This window comes from Scleropages formosus, chromosome 3 (genome assembly GCF_900964775.1).
Source record: "Scleropages formosus chromosome 3, fSclFor1.1, whole genome shotgun sequence".
Taxonomy (NCBI): domain Eukaryota; kingdom Metazoa; phylum Chordata; class Actinopteri; order Osteoglossiformes; family Osteoglossidae; genus Scleropages; species Scleropages formosus.
In genome coordinates this window covers 5,660,537-5,687,320 of record NC_041808.1, presented here as the reverse complement: position 1 = coordinate 5,687,320, position 26,784 = coordinate 5,660,537, and the positions used below count along the sequence as shown (strand labels likewise).

Here is a 26,784-nt window from a genome sequence, read left to right as displayed (position 1 = left end):
GTGTGTCTCTCTCTCTCTCTCTCTCTCTCTCTCTCTCTCTCTCTCTCTCTCTCTCTCTGTGTGTCTCTCTCTCTCTCTCTCTCTCTCTGTGTGTGTCTCTCTCTCTCTCTCTCTCTCTCTCTCTCTCTCTCTCTCTCTCTCTCTCTGTGTGTGTCTCTCTCTCTCTCTCTCTCTGTGTGTGTGTCTCTCTCTCTCTCTCTCTCTGTGTGTGTCTCTCTCTCTCTCTCTCTCTGTGTGTGTCTCTCTCTCTGTGTGTCTCTCTCTCTCTCTCTCTCTGTGTGTCTCTCTCTCTCTCTCTCTCTCTCTCTCTGTGTGTCTCTGTGTGTCCCATACATCAGGCAGGTCTCAACCTCCTATAGCAGCCGTGACCAGTAGTGTGTTGGTAATTCTGTTTGTCTGTAACTCCTTGCAGATCACAAGTCCCTTTTAAACAGATTTCACTGATAAAGGATTTCATTGATCCTGGAGGGAACTGCACTTTGAGTAGTATGCGCACGCGCACACACATACTTTTTGGGATGTTAAGGACCAGAGAGGTGTGTGTCGGGTCAGTTGATGAGGAGTGCGAACAGCTCTCGGTGTGCGTGACCGAGCGAGCGGCCTTGTGGCGACCCATCCGCATCGCAGTGACAGAATCTCTGCAGGTAAATAAATAGTCACATATATTCATTTCGGTGACACTTTTCTCCAGGAGGCTTACAGTGATTTTACACATTTATACAGCAGGGTAGATGTTACTGAATCAGTTTGGAGTAAATATCTCCATTAAGGGTTCTGTGGCAGCAGGTGGGGTTTGAACCCGAGTCCTTTGGATGTGAAGGCAGCAGCTCGGAGCACTGCGACCCGCTACCCCCATGTATGTATTCAAAAGAATAAACATACACGCATACATCGTCTGAACCGCTTGTCCCATACGGGGTCGCAGGGACCCGGAGCCTAACCTGGCAACACAGGGCGCAAGGCTGGAGGGGGAGGGGACACTCCCAGGACTGGACGCCAGTCCATCACAAGGCACCTCAAGCGGGACCCGAACCCCAGACCCATCGGAGAGCAGGACCCGGTCCAACCTGCTGCGCCACCACGCCCCCGAAAGAATAAACAAATATAATAAAATAAAATTGGGGGGCTGGAGACACAAAAAAGTAGTCAAGACAGCCCAGTGTTCCATCCATCCATCCATCTTCCTCCGCTTTATCCGGGGCCGGGTCGCGGGGGCAGCAGTCCGAGCAGAGTCCTCCAGACTTCCCTCTCCCCGCACACCTCCTCCAGTTCCTCTGGGGGAACCCCAAGGCGTTCCCAGGCCAGCCGGGAGACATAGTCTCTCCAACGTGTCCTGGGTCTGCCCCGAGGCCTCCTCCCAGTGGGACAAGCCCGGAACACCTCCCCAAAGAGGCGTCCAGGAGGCATCCGGAACAGATGCCCGAGCCACCTCAACTGGCTCCTCTCGATGCGGAGGAGCAGCGGCTCTACTCCGAGCTCCTCCCGGGTGACTGAGCTCCTCACCCTATCCCTAAGGGTGCGCCCAGCCACTCTGCGGAGGAAACTCATTTCTGCCGCTTGTATCCGCGATCTCATTCTTTCGGTCATGATCCAGAGTTCATGACCATAGGTGAGGGTAGGAACGTAGATCGACCGGTAAATTGAGAGCTTCGCCTTACGACTCAGCTCCCTCTTCACCACAACAGACCGGTACAATGACCGCATTACTGCGGACGCCGCACCGATCCGCCTGTCAACCTGCCGCTCCATTTTTCCCTCACTCGTGAACAAGACCCCGAGATACTTAAACTCCTCCACTTGAGGGAGCAACTCCCCCCTAACCCGGAGGGAGCAATCCACCTTTTTCCGACTGAGAACCATGGCCTCGGATTTGGAGGTGCCGATTCTCATCCCCGCCGCTTCGCACTCGGCTGCAAACCTCCCCAGTGCACGCTGCAAGTCTTGACTTGATGAAGCCAACAGGACCACATCATCCGCAAAAAGCAGAGACGAGATCTCGCGGCCACCAAAGCAGACACCCTCCGTTCCCTGACTGCGCCTAGAAATTCTGTCCATAAAGATAATGAACAGAATCGGTGACAAAGGGCAGCCCTGGCGGAGTCCAACATGCACCGGGAAAAGGTCTGACTTACTGCCGGCAATGCGAACCAAGCTCCTGCTCCGGTCATACAGGGAACGAACAGCCCGTAGCAACGAGCCCCGAACCCCATAATCCCGAAGTACCCCCCACAGGATGCCACGAGGGACACGGTCGAATGCCTTCTCCAGGTCCACAAAACACATATGGACTGGTTGGGCAAACTCCCACGAACCCTCCAGCACCCTAGTGAGGGTATAGAGCTGGTCCAGTGTTCCACGGCCAGGGCGAAAACCGCATTGCTCCTCCTGAATCCGAGGTTCGACTATCGGTCGGATTCTCCTTTCCAGTACCCTGGCATAGACTTTCCCAGGGAGGCTAAGGAGTGTGATCCCCCTGTAGTTGGAACACAATCTCGAGGTTTGGGTCGGCCGGGCACTCGGCCCCGACCACCGCCCAAATCACAATGCACCGGCCCCTTACGGTTTCTCCGGCAGGTGGTGAGCCCACCGAAGAGCGGCTCCACATCATGGCTTCGGGCTGAGCCCGGCCAGGCCCCGTGGGCATAGACCTGGCCACCAGGCGCTCGCATGCGAGCCCCCCCCCCCCCCAGGCCTGGCTCCAGGGTGGGGCCCCGGTGACCCCATACCGGGCGGGGTAAACGAAAGCCTCGATTTTTCCGTCATAAGGGGTTTTTGAACCGCGCTTTGTCTCGTCTGTCATCCAGGACCTGTCTGCCATGGGAGACCCTACCAGGGGCATATAGCCCCAGACAACATAGCTCCTGGACTCATTCAGGCACTCAAACCCCTCCACCACGGTAAGGTGGCGGTTCACGGAGGAGATGATAGTACATATGTTCCTTTATTCATTCTCTGGTTAAACTCCGTAAAAATCATGGATGTAACTGTAATAAATAAAAATACTGACTTTTTAAGTCTTTTCTCTTAGTTAATTTTGGGCTGGATTAAAACCAAAGGAAATGTAAAATGACCTTCAATAGAATCTCCAAATACTAGGAGCGATAGGAGGATAACGGTATTTTTCAGCATTGTACGGACACCAGAAGTGAGCTGTAAACACCGGGGAAGTGAGTTGAACGCAGGCGGTCCTGCTCTCCTCCAGCTGGTAGCGTAGTGGTTAGAGCTACTGCCTTTGGATCCCCACTTCCGCCTGTAGTACCTTTGAGCAAAGTACACACCCTAAATTGCTCCGGTACAATTACCCAGCTGTATAAATGAGTAAATTATTTGTAACCTTAACACTGTAAGCCTCGTTGGAGAAAAGTGACAGCTAAATGAATAAATGTAGATAATTGTTGCTTGATATTTAACGAAGAGACAGTATGTAGGTTGTCTCAGGTGCTCAGCTCTGTGTCAGGTTATGTGTGTTTTTATTTATTAAAATTCTCCAATGAGGCTCAAGTTGGACGACAGTTCTGTTAGAATGTGTGTAAGTTTGTGTACATTTACATTTATTAATTTAGCACACATTCTTATCCAAAACAAGGTAAATGATGATTAGCCTGTGCTTGTCCAAGGTGACTTAGAGCTTTAGATGCATTTGAGTAAACACTCATTCACTGAACTGTACAGCAGAGTAATGTAACACACACACACGCGCTTGCTTGCACACCTTGGGCAACTTGTAGTCAGGAGCCTGAAACACACATTTTTGAACTGTGGAAACCCACGAGAACACGGTGAATGTGCAAGCTCCTCACAGATCGGGAGGGGAGCGAACCCACATCCAAGTTGCTGCGTGGCACCAGTGCTACCCACTATACATTTACTTTTTTTTTAACGCTTCCCTTTATTTATTTAGCAGGCACTTTTCTCCAATGCAACTTCCAATGAACTCTATGTAGTGTTATCAGCCCACACACCTTATTCACCACAGTGACTTACCCTGCGAGATACACTACTTACACTGGGTCACTCATCCATACATCAGTGGAACACACACACGCACTCTCTCTCACACACTATGGATGAAACTGAACAGCATCTCTTTGGAGTGTGGGAGGAAACCAGAGCACCCAGAAGAAACCCACAGACATGGGGAGAACATGCAAACTCCACACAGACTGAGCTGGGATCGAACCCATGTTCTCTCGCACCACCCAGGCGCTGTGAGACAGCAGCACTACCCGCTGTGCCACTGTGCTGCCCACATAGTTTGCAAAGCGTGATGTTGGTGGCTTTTCTCCATCCGACATTGTGGGGTTGCTGAAGCGGCAGGGATTTGAACCTCGAGCAGACATCCTTTTGCTGTAGGCACTGCTCTCATTTGGGTCGGCTCGGCCCAAAAAATCCGAAAAAATGCGAAATGTGCCCTTAAAGCATTGATGCTGACAGTGGTGTAGGAGCTGGACCTGGAACCAGAAGGTTGTTGGTTTAAAAACACTCATGAATTAAGTGTGATGCTAATAATGATAATAGTAGTTGTCTGTACGGTTGATCAGCGCACGGTGTTGTTACTTTGTACCTCCAGGGTTACAGGCTCGAATCCCGCTTTGTTTTTCCCTTCCCCATTTCGAAGAGACGTGTGTCGGGTCAGTTTGCGAATGTGAACTATGACTCTGCGTTAGAGTTCCGCCATCGATAGGCACTTCATCCTGGGTAAATCCTGCTTTATATATCGTATGGTTTTTTACTCTGGAGCACCATGACCCTACAGTTGATAAGCAGCTATTAGGTACCTGACTGTGGAATGCGATTGGCCCGAATTCTGCACCTGTTTCAAGTTTATTGTTATAGGTACAAGTACCATGAAATTCTTCTTGAATGCTTCTCCACAGACTATGAACAAAAAGAATAGATAATACTGACAAAACATAACAATGACAATGAGTAATGCTAATAAACAATAACAATAAATAACGGTAACAATAACAACAATAAATAACAGTAGACAGCCAGAGAACTCAGAACATGAGAATGAGAAGCTTAAAGTGACAGTGTAATTTACCAGCGTGCTTGGAAGGAACAGTCCAACTCTAGTTACTAAAGGTGAGACAAGTGAGTGTTGTATACCTTTACAGCAGTGGGGTAAAAGCTGTTGCTGTACCTAGCAGTGCGGGTTCGAATAGACCTGAGCCGCTTTCCAGACAAGAAAAGAGAAAAGTGCTCGTGCGGGGCGACTATGATCTTTCATGATCTGTCTTTCTTAGGCAGCGTGTGGTGTAGGTGTTCTGGACTGCTGGTAGCTGTGTGCGGATGATTATGAATGGGCATGACTTCAGTTACTGCGTGTGCTCCTCCTTTGGCCCCTCCCCCCGCTCATGTGGCCCCTCCCCTCTGCTCGTCTGCCTCCTCCAACATCACTGTCAGCATCACATGCAGCTCCAGCCCCCCTGATTTTCGTGTGTGTTCCCCTCCGGGGACCCGCTGGTGGCCAGTGCTGTTGAGGCTCCCTGGCGCCCCCTGCTGGTCGGAGCGACCAACCCCGCCGAAGCATCGAGCCACTTAGAAACAAGTTGGAAACACAAAGATTTGCTGTTTTAACGTACGGAGTGTCGGTTACGGTTCGGCACCGCCAAGGTCGGTCTCTCAGTCCACTTCAGAAATATTTACCATGGAGAAATAATCAATCACAGGAGAACTTCTAAATTTAATAATGAATCGGGACTGTTTATCTCGCACTTGTCTTGTTAAATTTGAAGAACATTTAGAATAAATGTTTAATGTCGGCGCCAGTGTTGAGAGTGTGATTGCGACCTTGAGTTCGAGATGAAAAGCACTTTTCTGAGAGCGCGATGGATGGAGAGAAGCAATTCCACTTCAGCTCGTCGGCCGGCGGTTCGAGCTCACGTGCGGTAGGGGGCGTGAATAAAACAGAAACCCTGGGCCCCGCCCCGCCTCAGAGAGTCGCGTCCTTCGGAAAGCGCTTCGCCCGGCCGCTTCGAGTGATTAGAGCGTCCTGTACAAAGGCCACCGCCTGCTTTTGTAGCGTTGCCGCCTCGCGCCGCCTTCAAGAGAGTCGGTCGGCGTCCTTGAGTGGTTCAAAGCGCCGCGCTTCGACTGCTGGATCACACGTGCCGCGGGGTTACCGCGGAAAGCTATTGGAGGGGAGGGGAGGAAAACACACAAACACAAGGTCTTTCTCTATAATAGATGAACGCGGGTTTTTATGAAAGCAGGACGGCTGTCAATCACTGGTGATTAAAAATTGAGGAGGCGCGCGAAGGCAGCGCGCGCAGCAGAGCCCGCCCACCGCTGGGGCCGCCGTCGTAGCGGAGCCGTCCCGCGCCGGACCCTCCGCGCGCCTTCCGCCGTATCGACACGCGTGTTTTTTAAAATGCTCGCCGCGGCGTGCGCGAGCCGGCCCTCAAAACATTGTTTCATTCTGTGCGGAAAAAATGCCCCTGGCTGTTTATTGTTGAGGCTGCGAGGTTATACACACTTTTTAAAAATGTATTTGATGACCAGAGGAAAGGGGGGGCACACTGGGTGAGAATGGTTTTGAAATGTATGGGGTGTGTGTGTGTGTGTGTGTGTGTGTGTGTGTGTGTGTGTGTGTGTGGTGTTTCTGTTGCTGGGCCGCCAGTTTACATTTCAGAAGGCAGAGCCAGTTTGTCAGTTATTGACTGATAAATATTGCCCGGGTTTTCATTAGCACCACTGATGGAGATGTTGGCAAGCAGCGGCCAGATCCGCTCTCGAACCCGAGGAGCGGCGGCCTCTCCCATGCCTCTTTCTTAATTAATGACCATTAAAGTTTGATTTCCCCAATCAGATGTTCTGGTGCTTCGTGTTTATTACTCCAACTTGCCCGTTTTACTTCTCCCTGCACTATTGAACCAGCGTGTGATTTCTGTGAACTTTTCCTGTCACACACACATTTAGCCCGGCTAAATGTGTGTGTGACAGGAAAAGTTAGCTTTTTGTCTTCCCTCCTGTTCACATCCAGTCTCCGAAAGATGAACTTCATCAAAGTTGTGCTGAGTTTGGAATGAAAGTTCTGCTGCGTTTGAAAGGTTTCCCTCGGTGCCTCGGGGAGCTGCTGGTCCTCCAAGGCTCATGCACCACACCACCTGCTTAATGGGATTCTGCAAGGAGGCTCGTAGTCCAAGCGTGCGTTTGCTGGCAGTGTGTGTGCGCCGCAGCAAGGTGGAAGAGCCGGACCGCGCGGAAATGAATGTAAATTTGAAAGGGCCCGCTGCTTGTTGGATGGAAAATAGAGACATCTGTAACTGCAGGTGATGGTGTGTGTGTGTGAGAGAGAGAGAGAGAGAGAGAGAGGAGGCCCTGGGGGCGGAACAAGGTGGAACAGCAGCCGGCGGCTCCTTGGGGCCCGTCGGCGAGGCCCCCCGGGGGTCAGCAGACCAGGAGCCGGAGGAGCACGAGCCTCGCGGGCATCTTCTCGCCTCGGAGTCACACGGAGTGTGTGCGGTACTCCTGCACGATGCTCGTAACCAGGCTGCGCAGAAAGAGACATCAAATGCGGATTCATATGCGCTGAGAGCGTGTAAATATATCTTCAAATGCCTGTTCCTTCTGTGGGGGAGTCGAGCTGCTGGCATGAAACGGTGTATTTCCATCAACTGATCAATACCCTTTTGTGTTTCCCTTGCAGAGGAGAAGACGCAGCTGGTTATAAATGTTGACAAACAGCTTGAAGAAGTCAGAGAGTTGGTACGTCTTTGATCAGTCATTTCTGCACTCCTGTTTCTAAATAATGAATTTGGAAAATTTCCCGTATGAGCAATATTCATAATGCCGTGCGGTGACACCGGGTGGCTTCCCGGCGTCTGCGCAGCTCCAGCGCTCCGCTGCACCCTTTTCGCTAATTTGCTTTTAAGTGACATGATGTGACACGTCGCAGGCATTGTTGTAGCGAGGTTGCGTTCTGAACTGACGAACACAGGGAAGCGAGCTGGAAAAGGCGAGTCGACGCTGGCGTTGGCTGCTCGTCTCCTTGAGGGGCGCGCAGGGGGGCGCTCTACCTCTCTCGCCTGCTGTGGAACTGGCTCTTTGCTCTGTGGGCTCCTCGGGGACCCGTGCACCCGTGTCTCACCCCCCGCCCTGTGTTTTGGCCCCTCCCCTCCCTCAGTTGGAGCAGATGGACCTGGAGCTGAGGGAGATCCCAGTGCAGAGCAGAGGCATGTACACCAACAGGATGAAGAGCTACAAACAGGAGATGGAGAAGCTCGAGAAAGACTTCGTAAGTCATCCCGTCCTTGTCCTGGACCCGTCCCACCCTGACTGCACCTACACACACTCTGTCCTCCTTTTACCGTCATCAGTCCCTCTTTCCGCCTTCGTCTTTATCCACACTCACCCTCAACCGGCCCTTACGGCACCTGTCCTGCCCTGCTCTTCCCCCAACCTCATCGCTTCATCTTGACCTTGTCGTACCCTCGCCTTGCCCTTTTAAAGTGGAAACACATTCCGTCCAGCTCTGACTAATTCAACACACTTCTCCATCGATACACCTCTCCTTTCTGCCACTGACAGGTAGACTTATTAAAGCTAAATGGAGCGGTTCAGAAGTTACAGGAGAGACCGCCCTGCAGTCGTGCTTAATTTGGGGCCGCAGCGCGCGGCGCGGCAGGAAATTGCCCTCCAGCGGCTGGCAATCGCACCCGGCGCGTTCGCGATCCAAGGGGAGGCCAACCTCCTGGAGGTGTGCACCCGGTAGCCTGTGTGTTCGCAGCCCCCGGTCGTGGGTTCAAAGCGTGCTTTGAAAAGGCGGCTCGTGCCCACCAAGGCGATCCTCTCGTTACCACTAGATGTCCTTGTTTAGTTATTTATGAGTCTTGCCGCTCTTGAAAGAAACAGTCTCATCCACCCAAAGCCACAAATGCATTTTAAATCGCAATTTTGCTTTCACCTGTTAAACAGCACACACCTCATCCAAGGTAAACCGCCGGTTGCATCAGATACACGGGCAGCTTCTAGCGGTGCTGGGGAAGCGGTACCATGGTATGGAGCGAGAGCCAGTTGTGTCAAGCGGTTTAAGGTGCAGCTTAGAAGATGCGCTTCACTCTCACTCCTGATATGAGACCCAGAGGGAGACAGTTACACTGTCCCTACGATGAGAACAAGGTGACAAAATTCACTGGCGCTCTTTCCCATAAACCTGTAGCATCTGTTCTTTATACCTTTATTTGTATTAATATTTTTGCGGTTACTGGTGGTCCACCATTTTCGTATGTCGCAAAGCCCTGGGCACGCTGTATTAAGTAAACTGACGTATGAACAGTTCACGTACAGCAGTGCTATGCTTTCTTATATTTTTCACTAGTCTTTCACATTATAATAGGAATATGCTGTAGAATATTATCAGGTTCACCCATAGTATGTGAGTAACAGAGAGAGTGTGTTCCACTGATGTATGGATGAGTGACCCAGTGTGTGTAGCAGTGTAAATCACCACGGTGAGTAAGGTGTGTGGGCTGATAGCACTACATAGAGTTCATTGGAAGTCACTTTGGACAAAAGCATCTGCTAAATGTAGAATAATATTAATGTATAAATACAGTGCGTTATTATAATTTTCCTGCTGCACCATCTTCATCTTCAGTTACTTTGTTCTCTCCAGCTTTTTGTTTTGTGCTCCACCTGAACCCTCATGTTTTCTGTTAGCCATTGTGGGGGCGCGGGAGGGTATCTTGAGTGGAATCGCAAACGAAATGTTCAGGAAATAAAGAGTTTTGCAGAGAAAACGTAGTGGCTTACAGATGCGCTGACCGATGAACGTTTTTCGCACGGCACACGGAGCGGTTGTCGTTACACATTACGACCAAACGTCAGGACGCAGAAATAACATGCTAAGGTCGATGGGGCGGCCGCTGCAAGTCACACGTGTCGTAACTGGAGGAACACCTGTACCCGTGTATCTTTTTAATGTGTTGTTTTAGATTGTTTTGTTTGTTTTTTTGATCCCGAAAATAAAATGGCCAAACTCGACTTTCCGCCGCAGTTCCAGGCCTGTGAAGTTCGAGTGCAAAACAAACGTGTTCGCTATCCACGTGACGGGCTCATTGGTCACGGGTTCGGGCCTTTGAAGCTCGGGATTTAAAGGGAGCGTTTAGCGGCGCGTCCGCGGCGATGTGTGATACCGAATAACAGACAGGAGGGACGCGAGCGCGGATTAAACGCGGCACAAAGCGTTTGCGGGGGAAGCTGATCTCTGCCAGTGATCACATGATTAGAAGTGGTGCTGGGACGCCTTGGATCACAGTCAAATCCCCGTCTTGGAGAGGGACTTGTTTGTCCTCATGGTGGGCATTTAATTGCCTCACGATTAATCTTTAGCTTTTCATGCTTGACTGTTGCGGCGCTTAATTATCAGGCAATTAACACCCACTGTGCCGAGTTAGTCGCTGTGTTTAATTTTTTTTTTAAAAATGGAAGGAAAAAAAATCCCAGAATCGGACACTTTTAGTGTCCCTGGAACACGGTGCTGAGACAGAGGGACAGATGGAGCTGAGATCAATACCTGTTTTCAGGTATTTCTGACCCCCCATTCCCATACTGTAGAAGTGACCTTTGTTGGACCGTACTTTTTACAATGTCATTGTTATTTACTGTCTCAAATATCAGTATCATGTAATTATTTTTTACATACTATATTATTCATCATATTTATATTTATTTGTTTAGTTGACACGTTTCTCCAAAGTGCCCTACAGCATTACGCTACCTTGCAGGGCAATTTTTATTGTCCCTGTTCAGGGTAAGTAGCTTCTGTGGTACTGCAGGAGTCAGGATTCAAACCGGTGACCTTCGGCTCCAAAGACATTAGCTTGAACCACTACGCCAACAGTAACCCCTTATGCCCATATGTCCTTTATTGTTTTACCCTATAATACCTCACTTGTATGTCTTCGGTACATCGCGCAGCCGGCCCTGAACTGTTCTGGAGACCTTGGATGGTCTGAGTCATGGGCACAAGTAGGTAAGAGTTGGAGAGTGTTGAAAAGACTGATGATCACATCTGGTGGAGATGAGTATAGAGCTGCAATGAACTGCATTTCTGATCAATTCCCTCACCTTTGACATCACCACGGTGCAGGATACTACGACTTCCTGAGACAACACAAGAACCTCAAGATGTTCCAGGGGTCCCCTCTCCATGTACTGTAGTAAAAACATCTGTCAGCAGCATTTGACTGGTGGCCAGCAGTCACTCTCGAACCTGGATTAGCTCCGTGCGCTCTGTCGCGTACAGCTAACGACACTGAGAAGGACACAGCAGCACGGTGCTGCACAGCACGCAGTTCAGAGAGGTTTGAATGGAACGCGACCCTCAGCTCACCTCCTCCAGGCTGGATGAACCGCGGACCTGCTGGTCTTACAGACACCGGTGATTTTTCTCTGAATTCCTGTTCATTTTGGTCGCTTGGCCTGTGTTCCTTTTCCTCACATGCTCATGTTGCCATCTCTCTTTTTTTAAAAAAAAATTCCCAGTTCTCTGTCTCTCTCACACACACACACACACGTTTCCGGTCTCTCTTCATTTCCCTCTCTTCGCACATAAGTTCTGGCCTCTCTATACACCCTGTCCTCACACTCACACACATTTCTGGGTTTTCTCTGCTCTTTTTCCTCACACATGTTCTACTCTCTTTTTATTCCCTCTCTTCATACACATTCATTTCATTGTTTGTTTATTCTCTTTCCCACACACACACACACACACACACACACACACGTTTCTGGTCTCTCTTTATACCCTCTCCTCACACACAAACATTTCTGGCTTCTCTTTCTTTCTTCTCACACACACGTTCTGGTCTGTCTGTATTTCTTGTTACACTCACACATTCCGGTCTCTCTCTCGCTTCCCTTTCCTCACACACGTTCGTTGCGATCTCTCCTTATTCCCTCTCCTCACACACACATTTTGGTACCTTTGGTCTTTCTCCTCTGGGGAGAGGTTTTGTCTCCATGGTTCTGCAGCACTTTGCTGTACTGTTGGACCCTCTGAGTGGTGGGCAAAGGGACATAAATGGCAGTTGTTTGTTTTTGTTTTCCCTGGTGTTTCTCTCAGAACGGCCCACGAACACAAGCGGTTTGACCGGACAGTGGCCTGTGTGCAGCATGTGGTCTCAGCGGGATTCGGCCAGAGACGGTCGACTGGAGGTTTCCAGGAAGCTTTGTGGAGCTATGAAACAAACACCCTCAAAGTGTGTCCTTTTGTGTGTGTGTGTGTGTGTGTGTGTGTGTGTGTGTGTAGATTCATTAAGCACTGATGAAAAGGAAATGCTGGAGCTGCATCATCTCCGTGTTTGGTTTCCACCAGGATAACTTCACTTTATGTCCACGAATCCTAGACCACCAGAACGATGCCTCCACTTGCTCTCCCTGTAGCTGTACAGCCTAGTGGCTCATGATGACAGGAATGTAGATTAAAAATGTAGGAAGCAAACAAGCTAATTATTATTAGTATTATAACAGTGGATAGTTTTTTCTTCTTTCTGCGACAGGAAAGACACGAGTTTCAGACGCTGCAGTGGACTTTCTGACACCGATGAAATGTAATTTAAAAAGTGCACTGCAGAGTCTGAATGCGTAGACGTACGAGGAATGGAAAAAAGCTGAAAGTTTAAATTAATTCCCCCCCACAATGAGCCGGCTCTTTTACTCCAAGTGTACACTTCTCTACACTTCAAATTACCGTGCGCTCACAGGACCCGAGCGTTCCTTGACAGTAAAGGCGTCGGACATGTAAGCGCCGGCTGCGTGTGATAAGTGTCACTTGAAGGAAGGTGCGTGTGTGTAACACTGATATGATCGCGTGTGTGTGTGTCTGTCACTTTCACTGGGTAGGAGGCTGGGAAAACAAAGGTCCGTGGGAAGGAAGGTGCCACCGCAACGCCGGCTGCGTCTTACCAGACGTGGACTTTATTTATTTACATGCGTTGCATGTTTACGCTGATGAAAGCTGGAGGCCTGTCTCCGTGCGTTCAGCAAACAGACGCGTGCCATATGTACGGAGTGCTCGCGGAGCACAGAAGGAATTTCCCATGATTCTCCTGGCTCATTGAGGCATGCTGTTTGATTAATTATGAAAAGCAGTCGAGTGTAGAAATATTGGATATTGTGTTGGATGCTGACGCTCTGGGCGTCGACGCACAAGTGTACTTTTGTGTTCTCGCTGCTTGTCAGGAAATGTTAATTTAGAACGCGTTAAATAATTTTGCTGTCACCGCAGCGGTGGTGTAGTGACAGTGTTGTTAGCGCGCCGGTGTAATAATGCATGTCGTGTTGCGTGAATTACATTAGTTCCGGAGCGCTGCTGCTGCAGAACGCCTCTTGGCTGCGGAGCCCAGGTGATGTATGCGCTCCAGGGGCTCAGCGCTGTGCCGCCACCTCCCCGCCAGCAGATGGCCACATTGCTCAAGGAATTCAGGCTCGCAGGCCGCTCTGTCGCAGCATCGGGTCCTGAGTGTCGTCCTGGGTCCAGCGAGGAGAGCGAGGCACCCCCACATGCGTTTCTCATTGAAGTAAAGGCCTTGTCATGTTTCACTCTCATAAACACACCAACTGACCGTGAACATACATTATTGATGGTTACAGATCCCTCGGTTTTCTTCTTGTTCTTACCGCCAAGGTGGGTGCTATTAAGGTAGTGTTTTGGCTTTGGGACACAACCGTCAAGGTGAGCTCTGTGAACGCCAGCGGAAGGGCATACGACATGTATTGTCGATTGTTCAATTGCACTGATTGTCTCGGTGTGGAAATGGGATGAGACGATATCAGATGACGTGACGCTTCGGTGGGTTGATCTCTGTTACTGGTCTGCAAATGAAGGGGGAAGTTGCAGGAGATCATCCGTGGCTCTCGTTATCATCCTGGGCCGGTCGAGACAGTTGGGGTTGGTCAGGGTGTGGTCAGCTACTCTACGAATGCTGTTTCCAGACATCCAGTGCACCACCTGAACAGCGTATTTAACACCGTCTCTCCTCTTCCTGCTCTGATGTGCCGATGAAGCTCCGTGAGGTTCCCTTTCTGAAAGGTGGACTACCGTGGGGCCGATTCTCAGCTCAGGAGTTGTCCTCCATCCAAGGACTTGGGGCCCCGCGTATCATTCTGCAGTCATCAGAAACTTCTGGGCTCTCGATCAGAGCGATGGTCCCCCGATCCGGTTAGTGGCCAAACTGGAGGGTTCAGATGGAGAGCACAGTGTGTCAACTGCCTTCTCTACAACGAACCTCTCGTATTTGTGTAAACCGCATGTAAGATGTGTGTAAACCACTTGATTTAAAGTGTACATTTTTGTTAAGCCTAAAAGACTTTATGGGTTTTGTTGCTCGATTAGCAGGCGACTGTGTCATAATCCATTTATTCTACATTTGAACTCAGGACTTCTAGAATGTTCTTGGGGTGGGTTTTACCTCCGCCACCCAGTACAGCAAACTCCACAAAGAGGGATAAGGGGAGACAACGGCGAGCCGGATGGTTGACACTTCTTAATCTCCCCAAAGTGCTACTTCTGCTGTTGAAATTTGTAAGTCGAGGAGAATTTGTGTAGATTATGCTTTGTGCGAGAGAGTTTAACGGGCCATCAGTCACGCCGGAGTCCAGCCGAAGATGTTGTTCACGGCGGAAATCTTCCGCTTTGGATGGGATTTTCTTGCTCGCTCTCGGCAGATTTATTTGTAAATAAGATAATCTTCCCTTCAGTTGGGGACACGGCCCTTTATTGTGGGGATGTTTTACATGTCGCTCGTTCACCAGCCTCTTGCAGGCGCCAGGGTTTACTCTCAGCATGATTCCATCCACGCGTGTGTGTGTGTGTGTGTGTGTGTGTGTGTGTGGAGGGTAGTCTGTGAGGTAGAGGATGCTCTGAGTGTGATTGCATGAGCCTGGGGGGTCAGAAAATGGGATAATGGGTAAAACCATTACCTTGCACTCAAAGGACTTGGGGTTGAATCCCCCATCCCACTGTAATACCCTGAACTGGTACAGTGAAAATCTCCCAGCTGTATAAATGGGTAAATCACTACAAGTATTTCTGAAGGTCACCTTGGGGGGGGATTTGGATGAATTATTAGTCGTTGTTAATGAACTGCAATGGAGAAAAGTGGACTGTCCACTTACTAACCCCACTTGTGCTGCATTTACTTTGTTTTTATGGTGCTACAGAGTCATTGTGGTGTAGACCGTTACCATGGTCCAGTACTGTGCTGCTCCCTCACTTTGCTGAGATGAGACTCCCCCAATTCATATCGCAAACATTTCACGCAACTGATTTTGTGTCTTGTCTGATGAGAAACAATCTTGAACGCAGTAAAAATCTGCACCTGGGTGAATAGATGTCCTTTGTATATTGTTATTTTTGGAGTAAAGTAATCCTGCATAATAATAATGTAATATTTCAGCAGCTCTGCAATAAAGCAGGCGATCATCTCTCAACCTTGTAGTATGATAGAGCGTCAAGTGGCAGCGCTAACAAACAGTGACGTGTTTGTACTCCGGTAAATAAGGGTTAGAGTAGCATCGTTGTGTGGCTGGCCGCCTGTCGGTGCCATGGTGTCTCCTGCGTGGCGTGTGGAATGCGCCGCCGCCAAGTGGAAGTGGCAGGTCGAACCTGCAGACAGGGATAATCTGACAATGGGGACGAGAAGAGCTGACAGAGGGGTTTGATTTGCTAGACTGGCTTAAAGTATAAAATCATGAACTATTTATGGCATGCATTATGAATTATTGGTTGTGTTAAGGCAAAACTTGAAATCCTGACATTTTCCAGCCTCCGACAATCAAAACTGTCCTGTTTCTCTGGTTTATTTACAAGAAGCAGTGAATGGTGATGTAGGAAGTGTTGTTCTCAGTTGAAGCCCTCGATCCCCCCCCCCCCCCCCCCAATCGAAGCATTTATTTTCTTGAAAACATAAGTCTTCATAACGATATGAGTTCATTTTTCTGCAGTCAGTTTCACCACAGTTCTCGAGGGTGTGAATCTTGTGGTCGTTTTGATAAAATTAAAATTTGGGATAATAGTGTTATGCGCTGGGTCATTCTTACCCATATCAATTTTTTTTTTTTGTTGTTCCCCAAACAAAAGTAGGAGCAGCAAAAATCTTCACCTAAAGCTCTTTGACTGTAAACATCACCTTTGCATCATTTCTTCTGCTTTTCACAAGAGGTCGGTTGTTGGTTCCCCCCACCCCCTTTAGAACTGTATTCTGTAAGTGAGAGAAAAAAAACTTACTTGGTTTAATTTATGGACATACTTAGTTTTCACTATGTCAAAGTTTACAGTTCTTTCACCTTGTGCTGCATGATGAATTGATCAAAAGTTGGTTAAAAAAATTTAAAAATTTAAAAAAAAAATCCTACTGACAATGCAGTTCTGCAGCACGGGATGGTGTATTAATAGAATGAATAATTTCCATTTGAAGACAATTTCTTTTAGTGATTTAGTTTACATTTATTGATGTATGAAAAGTCTGTGCTGATATTTATACATTCTCCTTGATGTTTATTTTAATAAGGCTTTTTTCCCCCCAGTTTTTGTGCTTCGGTACTAAAATAAAAAATTAAAACATAATATATTTCTTAATTGTGCAACAGCTATGTCCCTTATATTTAATATTACAATTTTTTTTGATGAATCACTGTAACGTTTTACTTAATTTGTTTTGCAGTCCCTTTGTGGAACTATTAAAATTCGGCAGACTGAATGTAAATGAGTCTGCACTTAAGGAAAAAATTACATTCACAGTGAAATGCCAATTTGGTTGGACATCACAGTCACAGTGAGGTTTTAATACGGGTGGCCATCACAGATGCAGTGAAACATTAATTCTGGCGGCCGTCATAGATACAGGGAAACATTAATTTGGGCAGCTCTCGCAAATTAGTGAAACGCTAATTCAGGTGGCAGCTGTAGATACAGTGAAACGTTACTTTGGGCAGCTGTCATAGATACAGTGAAATGTTAATTCATACAGCCATGGTAGATATAGGAAAACGATAATTTGTGTGGCTGTTGGAAATGCAGTAAAATATTAATTTTGGTAGCTATCATAAATACAGCCCAGCATTAATTCAAGCACTCATCATGCACATGGTGAAGCTTTTTTTTTTTTTTTTTTTTCCTTTTCCTTTTCTCAATTATATTCTACTCAGCTGGAATAGAACAGGACAGGATGCAGATATTTTGTAGTGCTACTTTGACCAAAGAGCTCGTGTAGATTTTAGCAAACCCGTAGGTTGCTGGTGTCAGGAGCAGTGCCGTTACATTGCGGACACATTCCACTAAGTGGAAAACCTGAAAATTGTGTGGTAAACCCGTTATTTTCACAGGTCAGAACAGAGACCTTTTGGGAGGCCAAGCACACAGAAATGGGCACAGGGTAAAATCTGTGGAAAAAGCAGAATAGGTGCTTTCGTGTGAGCTAACAGGAAAGGTTATGCACCGGTACCTTGTTTTGAAGATTTGAGTTACGAATTTCTGAAAATGCCCACATTTCCCAGTTTACGTATATATTTTAAGTGTGTTTTCTTCATAGCTTTTTTTTTTTTTTTTTTTTTTTTAAAAAGTTTCGTTGTTGCAACGCAAAAATTTCCTGTGTTTCTTATTTCCACCATTAGTTGGCAGCAAAACGCACTGAGTGAGACTGTAATAGGGGTCATTATTCCCATGCTTACAGCCAGACTCTGGTCTTCTTCACAATTACAGATGGATATGACACACATTATACAAGTTTATGAAATTAGTCAACAATCAGCATTGAATTGTGGTGTTTGGAGAGTATGTGGTTTTGTTTTTACTCATTTTAAATTAGTTTAGTTTTAATGCGGCTTGAAGTCTATAAACATTAAAATGAACTCTGGGGTTTTTTTTTTATTTTTTTTAACTAGCTACATTGCGACTCTGCCATAACAAGATAAGTGGGGTCCAAAAAGTTTTAAAATACGGGCTAGCGTCATTGTGAGATTAAACAATATCTTCCACTTACTGTTTTGAAGAAAGGAAAGAAGTTTACATTTTGGTTTTAATTTGTCACGTTTAGGAAATAGACCGATTTATTAAAAAGAAAACATGGATGTGACAAATATCAATACTAATAGAATAATAAGAGAATAACCGTTGGTGGGTGGAAAACAGGACTTATCACCAGTTGTATTATGACCGAATTCACATTATCATGGGGCTTCACTGTATATCCAACATATTTACATAAGTTTCTACAAAAAAAATAAGAGCATTAGTTTCATTAGGCTTTTATTGATTGTGCAAATGATTATGGTGATTGTGTAAAAGTAGTTTTGAAGTTAGGAAGAAGTGATAAAATGGAAGTGTTTTGCTGTGAGGTAGTGGCCTCATATCAAGGGATGTATTCTCTTCCCTCCCATGTCTGTGTGAAAGCCTGCAAACACCACGACACTGTAGTGGGCAAGCAATTTTTGCTAATGAAGGGATGGAAGCATTAGAGAATTTTTCCTTTATTGTAGCTCTGAGTTTTTTTGGGGTACAAAACCTAACCCAATTAAAAAATGGGTGGATGTATTTATTATTCTGTTTTTATTGAATGTGGCATGGTAAAAGCCACTTCTCAGTTCCTAACAAATGGAGTTAGGAACAGATTCCTGTCCCAATTTTAGTGTCAAGTCGAGGCCCCAGCATATAAAAATTAGATAACTCCAGTTTCCCAGGGAAACGGTGTGTTCACTTGTCCTGGGAAATAACAACGTTAAACACATGAAATGAAGTCTAACCTGGCTGACTGCACTAATACCGGAGGGGTCTTTTTATTTAAAAAAAAAAAAAAAAAAAAATATATATATATATAAAAACATCACTGCCTGCTGAGACTGGACATGTGCTTTCTGAGAGGTTTGGGTCAACCAAAGGAAATCTCAAATCTCGGTTAAACTGGGTCCGCAGAAACAAAGGCACGCTGAAGGATGGAGAGCTAAATGATGAACTGAAGACTGCCCGCGTCGCCCCTTTTCTCATGGTAATTAGCTTGGCATTCAGCATCAATAAGACTCTCGAGTTATTCAAGGTACGAGCTAGCAGCGAAAAAGTGCTAATGTGCGTGTATCCCTGTCTGTCTGGTCACGGAACACGGAAGCACCCAGGCCGCACTCGCATATTTCTTTGCCGTCCATGTGATGTATTCTTGCATTTGTTGTGCTGTTTTTGCAAGAATCGGAAGCTTGGCTTTTAAGCAACTGGAGGACACCAGGTTTTTTTTTTTTTTTTTTTTTTTTTTTGGAAAAAAAAGTCTGTCTTCTCGTTGCCAAGAATGGGTTAAAAGCGATGTATTTTTTGTTATTTAAAAAAAGCAAAGTTATTTTCAGTGGAGGGTTCAGTGAACCATATGCAGGTAGCCAGGGGCTAATGGGCAATTGGTCCCCGGCTCTCCAGGTATCCGGCACCGCAGAGCCCCCCCTCCTGCCCCCCCAGGAACCCCTCCTCCATTTCCCTCTAATCTCACCTTATCTGTGGTGTTGACCCAGAGAGTCCTGCTTTATTCCCCACTGCACGCCACGAGATACCAGCCTGATGTGCCCCGGACCTTCTCCATTCGCTCACATCCTGTCTCCCACCGGCGCTCTGCCTATTGATTTTTCTGCTGTCTCTCTGTTTGCTGTTCATAGCCGGCATCTTGGACCGCTGTCTATTAATGCCGAGTAAAAAAAGAAAGAACAGACCTTTGATTTTTCATTAGAACTGCTTCCATATTTTAATATTGGGTTTAATCTGCTCTCATGCCTTTAAGAAATAACAATTCAGAGCGAATCCCCGGCCTTCAAAAAATATCCGCCGTTTCTTCAATCAAAGCTGGTTGAATTTGCACTTTCCGCTGGAGTTCACATCGAGTCGTCTTTTTTTTTTTTTTTTTTCCCCCCCTTCCCCTCTCCCCCCCATTTTTCCCCTTCCTCTGCGTGGAATTGTTATGCTGATTGACTGCTCTCCCCACTCAGGTTAAACAATGGAAGCGAGTTTGACAGAGGATCTCCAAGATATGAAAGTAGCAGCACTTCCCTTAAACTTCTCTTCATTTCAACTCTGGTTTAACAAGGTTGAAATTTCCCGTCTTTAATATCTGCTATGATATAAAATCCGTTTCAGAGCTCGGTTAGTTTTCCTCTTACCCACACCCTTACTTTCAGTTTCTTTTAACTGCCACTACTTGCATTTTGAAACTGAGCTTTGTGTTAAAATGCTTTTTTTTCATACAGCTCACTTTGCTTTCTCAGGTGTCTCTGTGGAATTGAAAATTAGTAATTGTGTGCAGAATTCCTCAGTTCGAACCCTTGATATCACAAGGCATGGAAGTCATAATTCTCGCTTAAGGTCAGGGAGTGCGGCCAGGTGCCGTTTCGGCTGTCATCTGACCTTGATGCCTAGGGGCACAGGTGTGTCCCTCATCTCGGCTAGCAGCCCCTTCCAGTTGCCTGGGGCACAGGTGCGTCAGCTGTCACCCCTAGCAACTGCTCGTAAACACCAGGTACAGGTGCGTCCCTAGCGTTCATTAGCAACCATTCCCAGACACCTGGGTTACAGGTGCATCCATTGTTTCCCCTAGCGACCACTCGTAGACACTTGGACTACAGGTGTATCCACTGACCACTGAGTAGCGTCAATAGTGAGGAGCAAACCAGTTAATACGTTTAAATGATTAATATTCGATACTTTCTGTGACACTATAACAATTACTTGTTGTAATTATGCAGTCACTTTTAATAATTGTTATTGTGATGATTCTAATAATTGTCTTTTGTTGCCTTTGCTGAGTCTGTTTATTGAAATATTTAGTTACTTGATGTGTAAAAGTACCTAACAGCTGTTTTACCGAATCACCTACTCTGGGTTTTTGACACATTTCCCCCCCTCCCCGAATATGGAAAATGAACCTTTGGCCTGTTTCTCTATGCGGATGATAGACGGCGGCGTTGCGGAAGATGAAGAGTGCGTTTACGACAGTTTGTCTGCTTTCGCCTTCATCTGATACATATCAAACATGCAAGGAGCTCCGACTTAATTGAACATCCGCCGCCAATTTGTTTGCCTTCTCTGTTTTAAAAAGAAACGGCAAAACAAAAAGTAACCGCGGTGTGATATTGTTCCTGGCTGTGGAGTGCTTTAGCCCCCCGCCGTGATGAAGTGAATTATTAAGGGAGCTGTTGTGATACTGCTGCCTACTTAAAGGTCTCCGCTTTCTTCCAGCGGCAGCCGGCTTCCTCTGGAGCCGAGGACGTCCAGGCAAGCTGATGCACAGCCCTTTCCCACCAGCTTGTTTGTTGATATGTATTTAAAAAAAAAAAAATAAAAATACAGCAGTTTAACAGCTTAATAATAATTAATAATAATATTAGTGATAATAGTTAGTGACAGTGATGCTTTTATTGTTGTTATTTTGACTTCCCGCTGGCAGGCGATTGTCCGGAAGGCCTCCAGCAATGCCTCGGCTTTGAGACGACGCTTCCTGAAGTGCCGTTCGGTGTTTACTCATTGTTTACCTTAGAAAAGGTTAAAGGGCGCTCTGAAGTAGTCCTATTTAATCAGACAAAAGTCCCATTAAGTTAAAATGGGAAATGGCCGTTTTCTGCCAGTGGTGGAAATACTTAATGAAACGCACTTTGTAAATTAAATATCATTAATTACTCTCCGGCGTGTGCCACCAACCGCGTGTGGCGGGGGGCGGCGGGGAGGAGGTGCCGAGTCGGAGGGAAACGGGCCCCGACTCCCTTCAGGCTGTCTCATTAAACCCTGCCCCTGGGTATTTTACGCCTTTTATAGCGAATTTAATGAACTGTTTATATTTTTAGCTTTTACAGCTAGCACAATAATTTGTGCATGCCCATGCGGCCTTGGCTGGCCCCGTGGACGGGGGAGCGCGGCCATCGAGCGCCATTTGATTGGGATTAATTATTGCGGCATTGGGACACGGTGACTCGCGTCAGCGTTCGAGAGAGGATGACGAGTCCTGGGCCACATGAAAGATGGGCGGTGGTGCCGGTGCCATTAATGTGGTCCGCTACCCTTGTCCATGACTCTTGTCAACGGACCCACGCTTCATTTGTCTCTTATTTACAGTAAAAATATTTGTCAGCTCCTGCAGTTATTTTTTCGTAGGAAGGTGCCAAAGTGAAACCTATAATTTACCTTAAATTTAATATTTACACTAAATGTAATGCACTAGGGTTTGAGTTAATACTTGTCTGCCTATTAGATATTGTAATGACCTGCACAGCCCTCATCTTTTAAACATATCTATTGTTAACTGAGAATGTAGTCGAAATGCTCGTCTCTCCAAATTATCAAAAAAAGAAAGAAATGGCATAAATGGCGTTTTTAATGTGAAAACTTGAGGCTGATGAGCTGTCAGCTCTCATTTAAAGCATAGATTCATACATTCCTGTATGTATTTTAATTACATATTATTGTTTGTGTGTACGCATGCAGATTGACTGTATGTTGTGTGTTCCTGTATACATTGCAGCAATAATAGTAATGTAATATGGCACTGATAAGCACACAAACACGGTATACATTGCATGTTTATTTATATATTTATCATCCTGTGCATTTCTGATATGTTCATTTCCATACGTGATGCAGACATGTAGAGCCGTGTTTTGATGGGTCACGGAGAGCCTGCTTGATCCGTGTCAAACAAAAGGTAAAGTGTGTGTTTGACGTGTGTTTGTGTTTGACACGAAACCCTCGGTCCTCAGTTTGACGAGAAGTATCTGTTTAAAAGGCAGATAGACCGTTTTGCATAAAGTTAAGAAAGATCTTTGTACTTTTTTTGTGCTTCCGGGAATAGAAGCAATTTCTCACCCAAGATTAAAACATATGACAAAAGAAAGACCTTTGAAAAGGATTAAAAAAAAAAGTCTTTTTCTCGCCCGTGCAGTACGGTACTGTATGTTACGCGCTGCTCATTCTCTCCTTTTTCAAAGTCCTGCCTGTCTGGTTTCATGTTGTTTTGTACAGTTTTAATTTGAGACCTATTAAACACAACCGTCAAGTTTCCTTAAATACATTTCTTGCAGAAACTTTTCTATTGCAATTAATATATTTATTTAATTAATTGGTGTGGTTTAACTGGAGTATTTTTGTGTATTTGTTGGTCACTGTTTTTTTTTTCATAGAAACCATTTTAAAAGTGAAATTAAGAAATGGACAGACAGACTTTTTCAAAACTATTTTTTAAACTTAATACTTCATGAAATATAATTTATTTCGTTAAAACTGCACAAATTAAGAAGGCCTGTGACTTTGCAGCTGCTGTTGTGCTGTTCAATTCTGGCACTTGTCCTTACCGTGTTTTCACTTCACTGCAGGGGGGATTTAAAGGTCACTACAGACGGACTCAGATGAGCAGAGCACGCTTTGTTTTTCCCGTCACTTTTTCGCAATGAGGGCGACGTCGCCCGTCTCCTTGCTCCTTTTTGTCACGCTCGGGCCTGAGTTTCAAGCATCTGTCTGCAGACGCTCAACATGCGCCTTTATTTTTGTTTCTTAATTTCTCGAAGAGATGTCTGTGCAGATTGAATGAGGATCCTAGGACACAAAGGCGGGCGTGCGCGCGCGCGCTCACGCAGAAAAGGGCACAGAAATGAAGAGGTGGAACATTGCGAGCAAAACATGAACATACGTGTATGTGCGTGCGTGTGCCTCCCCCCGGTTACACAGAAAATGACGCGCTACAAAAAGTGGTGTGAAGTCTTGGCTCGGCTCCCGTCCTCAGCCACCGATTGCAATTACAGTTTTATTTACGATCGACGGCACATTCCCTCGCAGCATATTGCCGTTTTCCGTCAAGCGTCGCAGTGTTTTCCATCCCTGCGTCCTTTTGCAGGATCACTGTGAGGAAAGTCCGGATCGCAGCCCAGATCATACCTCGTTTTAACTGTGCGCAAAACAGCGTAACTATTTTTTTTGTTTCAAACTTGAACCAAAAGCAAAAGATGGATCAGACTTCCTTGTCAGGTGTCCTCCATACGGATGTCTTTTACAACCACGGGATGGTGTCTTTCACTCAGGATAGTTTCATGAGCGTAAATTCTTTCTGTGGTGTATACGGTTTGTGTGTGTTCCCAAATACTGCATGAGCTGTTTGCTCACACAAATATATGCTTTATATTATTGTCAGTTCCGTAAAAAAGTTCTATCTTTGTTCTTCGTGAGCTCTGTCACAGATATTGTTTTACGGCATCACGCTTGGAGCTGCCTCTCTGAAGAAACACTGTTTATGGTGGTTGTCCTCTGTCCACCTGTGTCCACCTCCTCAAGGGCATGCTGCTCCGGCTTCTTCCTGTCCGCTTTGGCCGACTGTATAATGCACACGGTTCCTCTGTTGTCCTCTAAGAGCAGGTATGGAGTATGTTTTGTACCACAATTATGCTGCGGTGATAAGGCCCCCCCAGGCTGGATATACCCTAACCAAACAGATAGGTGCATAAATTTCTCCGTTATCTGTGCTGCTCCACCGCAGGCAGCATGAGGAAGAACACGTGGTTCATACCCAGGGGGTGTCGGAGGAGCTGTGGAAAGTAAGAAATGATAGAAATGTAGTGGTGACACTTTGCAATCAGAAGGATCCAGGTTCGTATCCCACCTCCTGCTGCAGTACCCTTCAGAGTACTTGCTCTGAATTGATACGGTGAAAATTAACCAATTTTGCAGTGATCCAGCCACTTGGAGATGGGTATCTAATATTTTAAGTCCCCTTTAATTTAATGTGCCTTTTCTGAATGAAGGTCTCTCATAGAATGATGGTAATAACAATAATAGCAATGATAATAATATCTTTCCAGTGTTTGCCGTCTCGGGCCCCCGTTCGATCGCTGGGCTCCTCCTAACTCCGCTCGTCCCAACATGACCGTCGGAGAAATTTACCGAAGTCCGTTTTTATTCCGTCTTTTGAGGGATTCGTGTCTGTAGGCACCGTGCTCGCACCCTGCCTCTCCACCTTGAGGAAGGGGCAGTGCGGAGCATGATTTGGGGCCGTGCTTCCAGCTCATCGCGGTTAAGCACGGCTGTGAAGTTCAGGGCAAGCCGGAAAGTGACAGAATGCCAATCTCAGGGAGCGGCGTGATAAATTATTCTCTCTGCCGCCCAGATCCAGATTATCAGAGGGCTGCGACAGCAGTGAGCTGACAGCAGTGACAGGTCTGAGTAAGGATTTATCATCGCCAACTGATATTTTACTAATACATTCTCTGCTTCTTCCGCGTCTCCTCCTTTCCTCATTCTTCACGTTTTATTTATTTAGTGCGGAGATGCTTTTTGTTATTTCCAGGCGGCGGCTGAAGAAGCGACGTACACGCAGACTCTGCCGATCAGGCTTGGTTCTCGACCGGGCCTCCGTTCGCTCGTTCCTCCATTAGAGGGCTCCCGTGCCATAGCGCTGCGAGTTCTTCTCAGGACGGCCCTGCTAGCACTCCTCCTCATTGTTGTTTTTTCTCTCTCCTCCTCCCTTTGCTTGCAGAAAAGGTCACGCATCGCCTACAGTGACGAGGTGCGGAATGAGCTGCTGGGGGCCGAAGGGAGCTCCTCCGAGAGTCAGGTAGGGCGCTAATCAGCCGGGCCCGAGTGGGTGGCTGGGCGGGGGCCGGGCTTGGGGTCGGGGACGAGCGGCCTCTCCGCAAGCTGTTCCCCGTCACCGCCGCATTGGCGCCAAGTGAAGCGGAAGCAACGCTACTTAATGCAAAGCCACCGCCTGAATCGGCTCAGCGCCGTCCCCGCCGTCCGTCGTCTGGCCACCCCGGTGGGGGAGCATGGAGGGGTGCCCTGCGGTATCCAAGAGCTGCTGACTTGTCCATTTCACTCATTCACCCACACCTCCCAGCCCAAAGAAAGCGCCCCCTCCCTCCAGGGAACCTTTGACAGTCGTCATTTTCTTTTTGAAAGTGGCAAGAGAAACCCAAAGTTCTTTGGGCAGAGTTATATGGGTCCGTATGTCTTTGGGCTTTGAGAGGGGGGCTGTGGCTCTCGAGTGTCCAGTAGGAGCCCCACCGCCTTCATTGCAAGTGGAGAGCAGCCACGCACTTTTTTTTTTTTTTTTTTTTTTCACCCTTCCCTTTTCTGATCGTGGCCAGTTTTAAATACTGCATTCACCAGTGAAAGTTAAATCATGATTTTTTTTCCCTGGAGGTGAGTTATCACAGCACTGACGGTAAGTACACACATATGAATTAGACGTCACTTGACTATATAAACTATAGAAATGTAGTCAAACTGAGGGTGAGAAAGGTAAAACGAAGTGCAATGGGGGGGGGAAAAAAAACCAATTGTTGATTTATTTGTATCACAAGTTAAAGGACCATTTCAATAATTGATCAAAATAGCAGGGAAGTATGCCACATGTTCTTAAAATAATGTTGAGTTGCCTGTTTTGTGAAGTTCAGCATTAAAGCGCTCTGTGTCGAGCGCAGACACACGCTGTCTGCCGTTCACCTACGCAGCTGCTATTGAGCAGCGCGCACACCCCCCCACACACACCTCCCCCAACATACACACACCACACATGCTCACAGTTCCACGAGCGGTGCTTTCAACAATTACGCACCGTATCCTGATTATCCGCGCGGTTGCGTCACTCGCCATCCTCGCAGGACAGCCTGCCGTCAAATAAAGTTGTCTCTTTTTGAAAATTTCCTGATTACCATTTCAGTAATGACCTCTGTGGCCCTCATCTTACAAACATATGTATCGCTGGCTGAGATATGGCGTTGATATGCATATTCCCTCCAAATTAGTGCAGCACAGTGAATGAATAAAAAAAT

At 46.8% G+C, this 26,784-nt stretch overlaps 1 protein-coding gene across 4 annotated transcripts in view; it reads left to right on the top strand.

Annotated features, from left to right (window-relative positions):
- Positions 1-26,784, top strand: part of vti1a (vesicle transport through interaction with t-SNAREs 1A) — a 97,953-nt gene that overhangs the window by 612 nt on the left and 70,557 nt on the right. For all 4 annotated transcript variants that reach the window (XM_029250739.1, XM_029250738.1, XM_018762637.2 and 1 more), the window contains exons 2-4: positions 7,655-7,713; positions 8,132-8,242; positions 25,488-25,565. In XM_029250739.1, the coding sequence (XP_029106572.1) occupies positions 7,655-7,713; positions 8,132-8,242; positions 25,488-25,565 (248 nt within the window). The remainder of the gene's footprint in view (positions 1-7,654; positions 7,714-8,131; positions 8,243-25,487; positions 25,566-26,784) is intronic.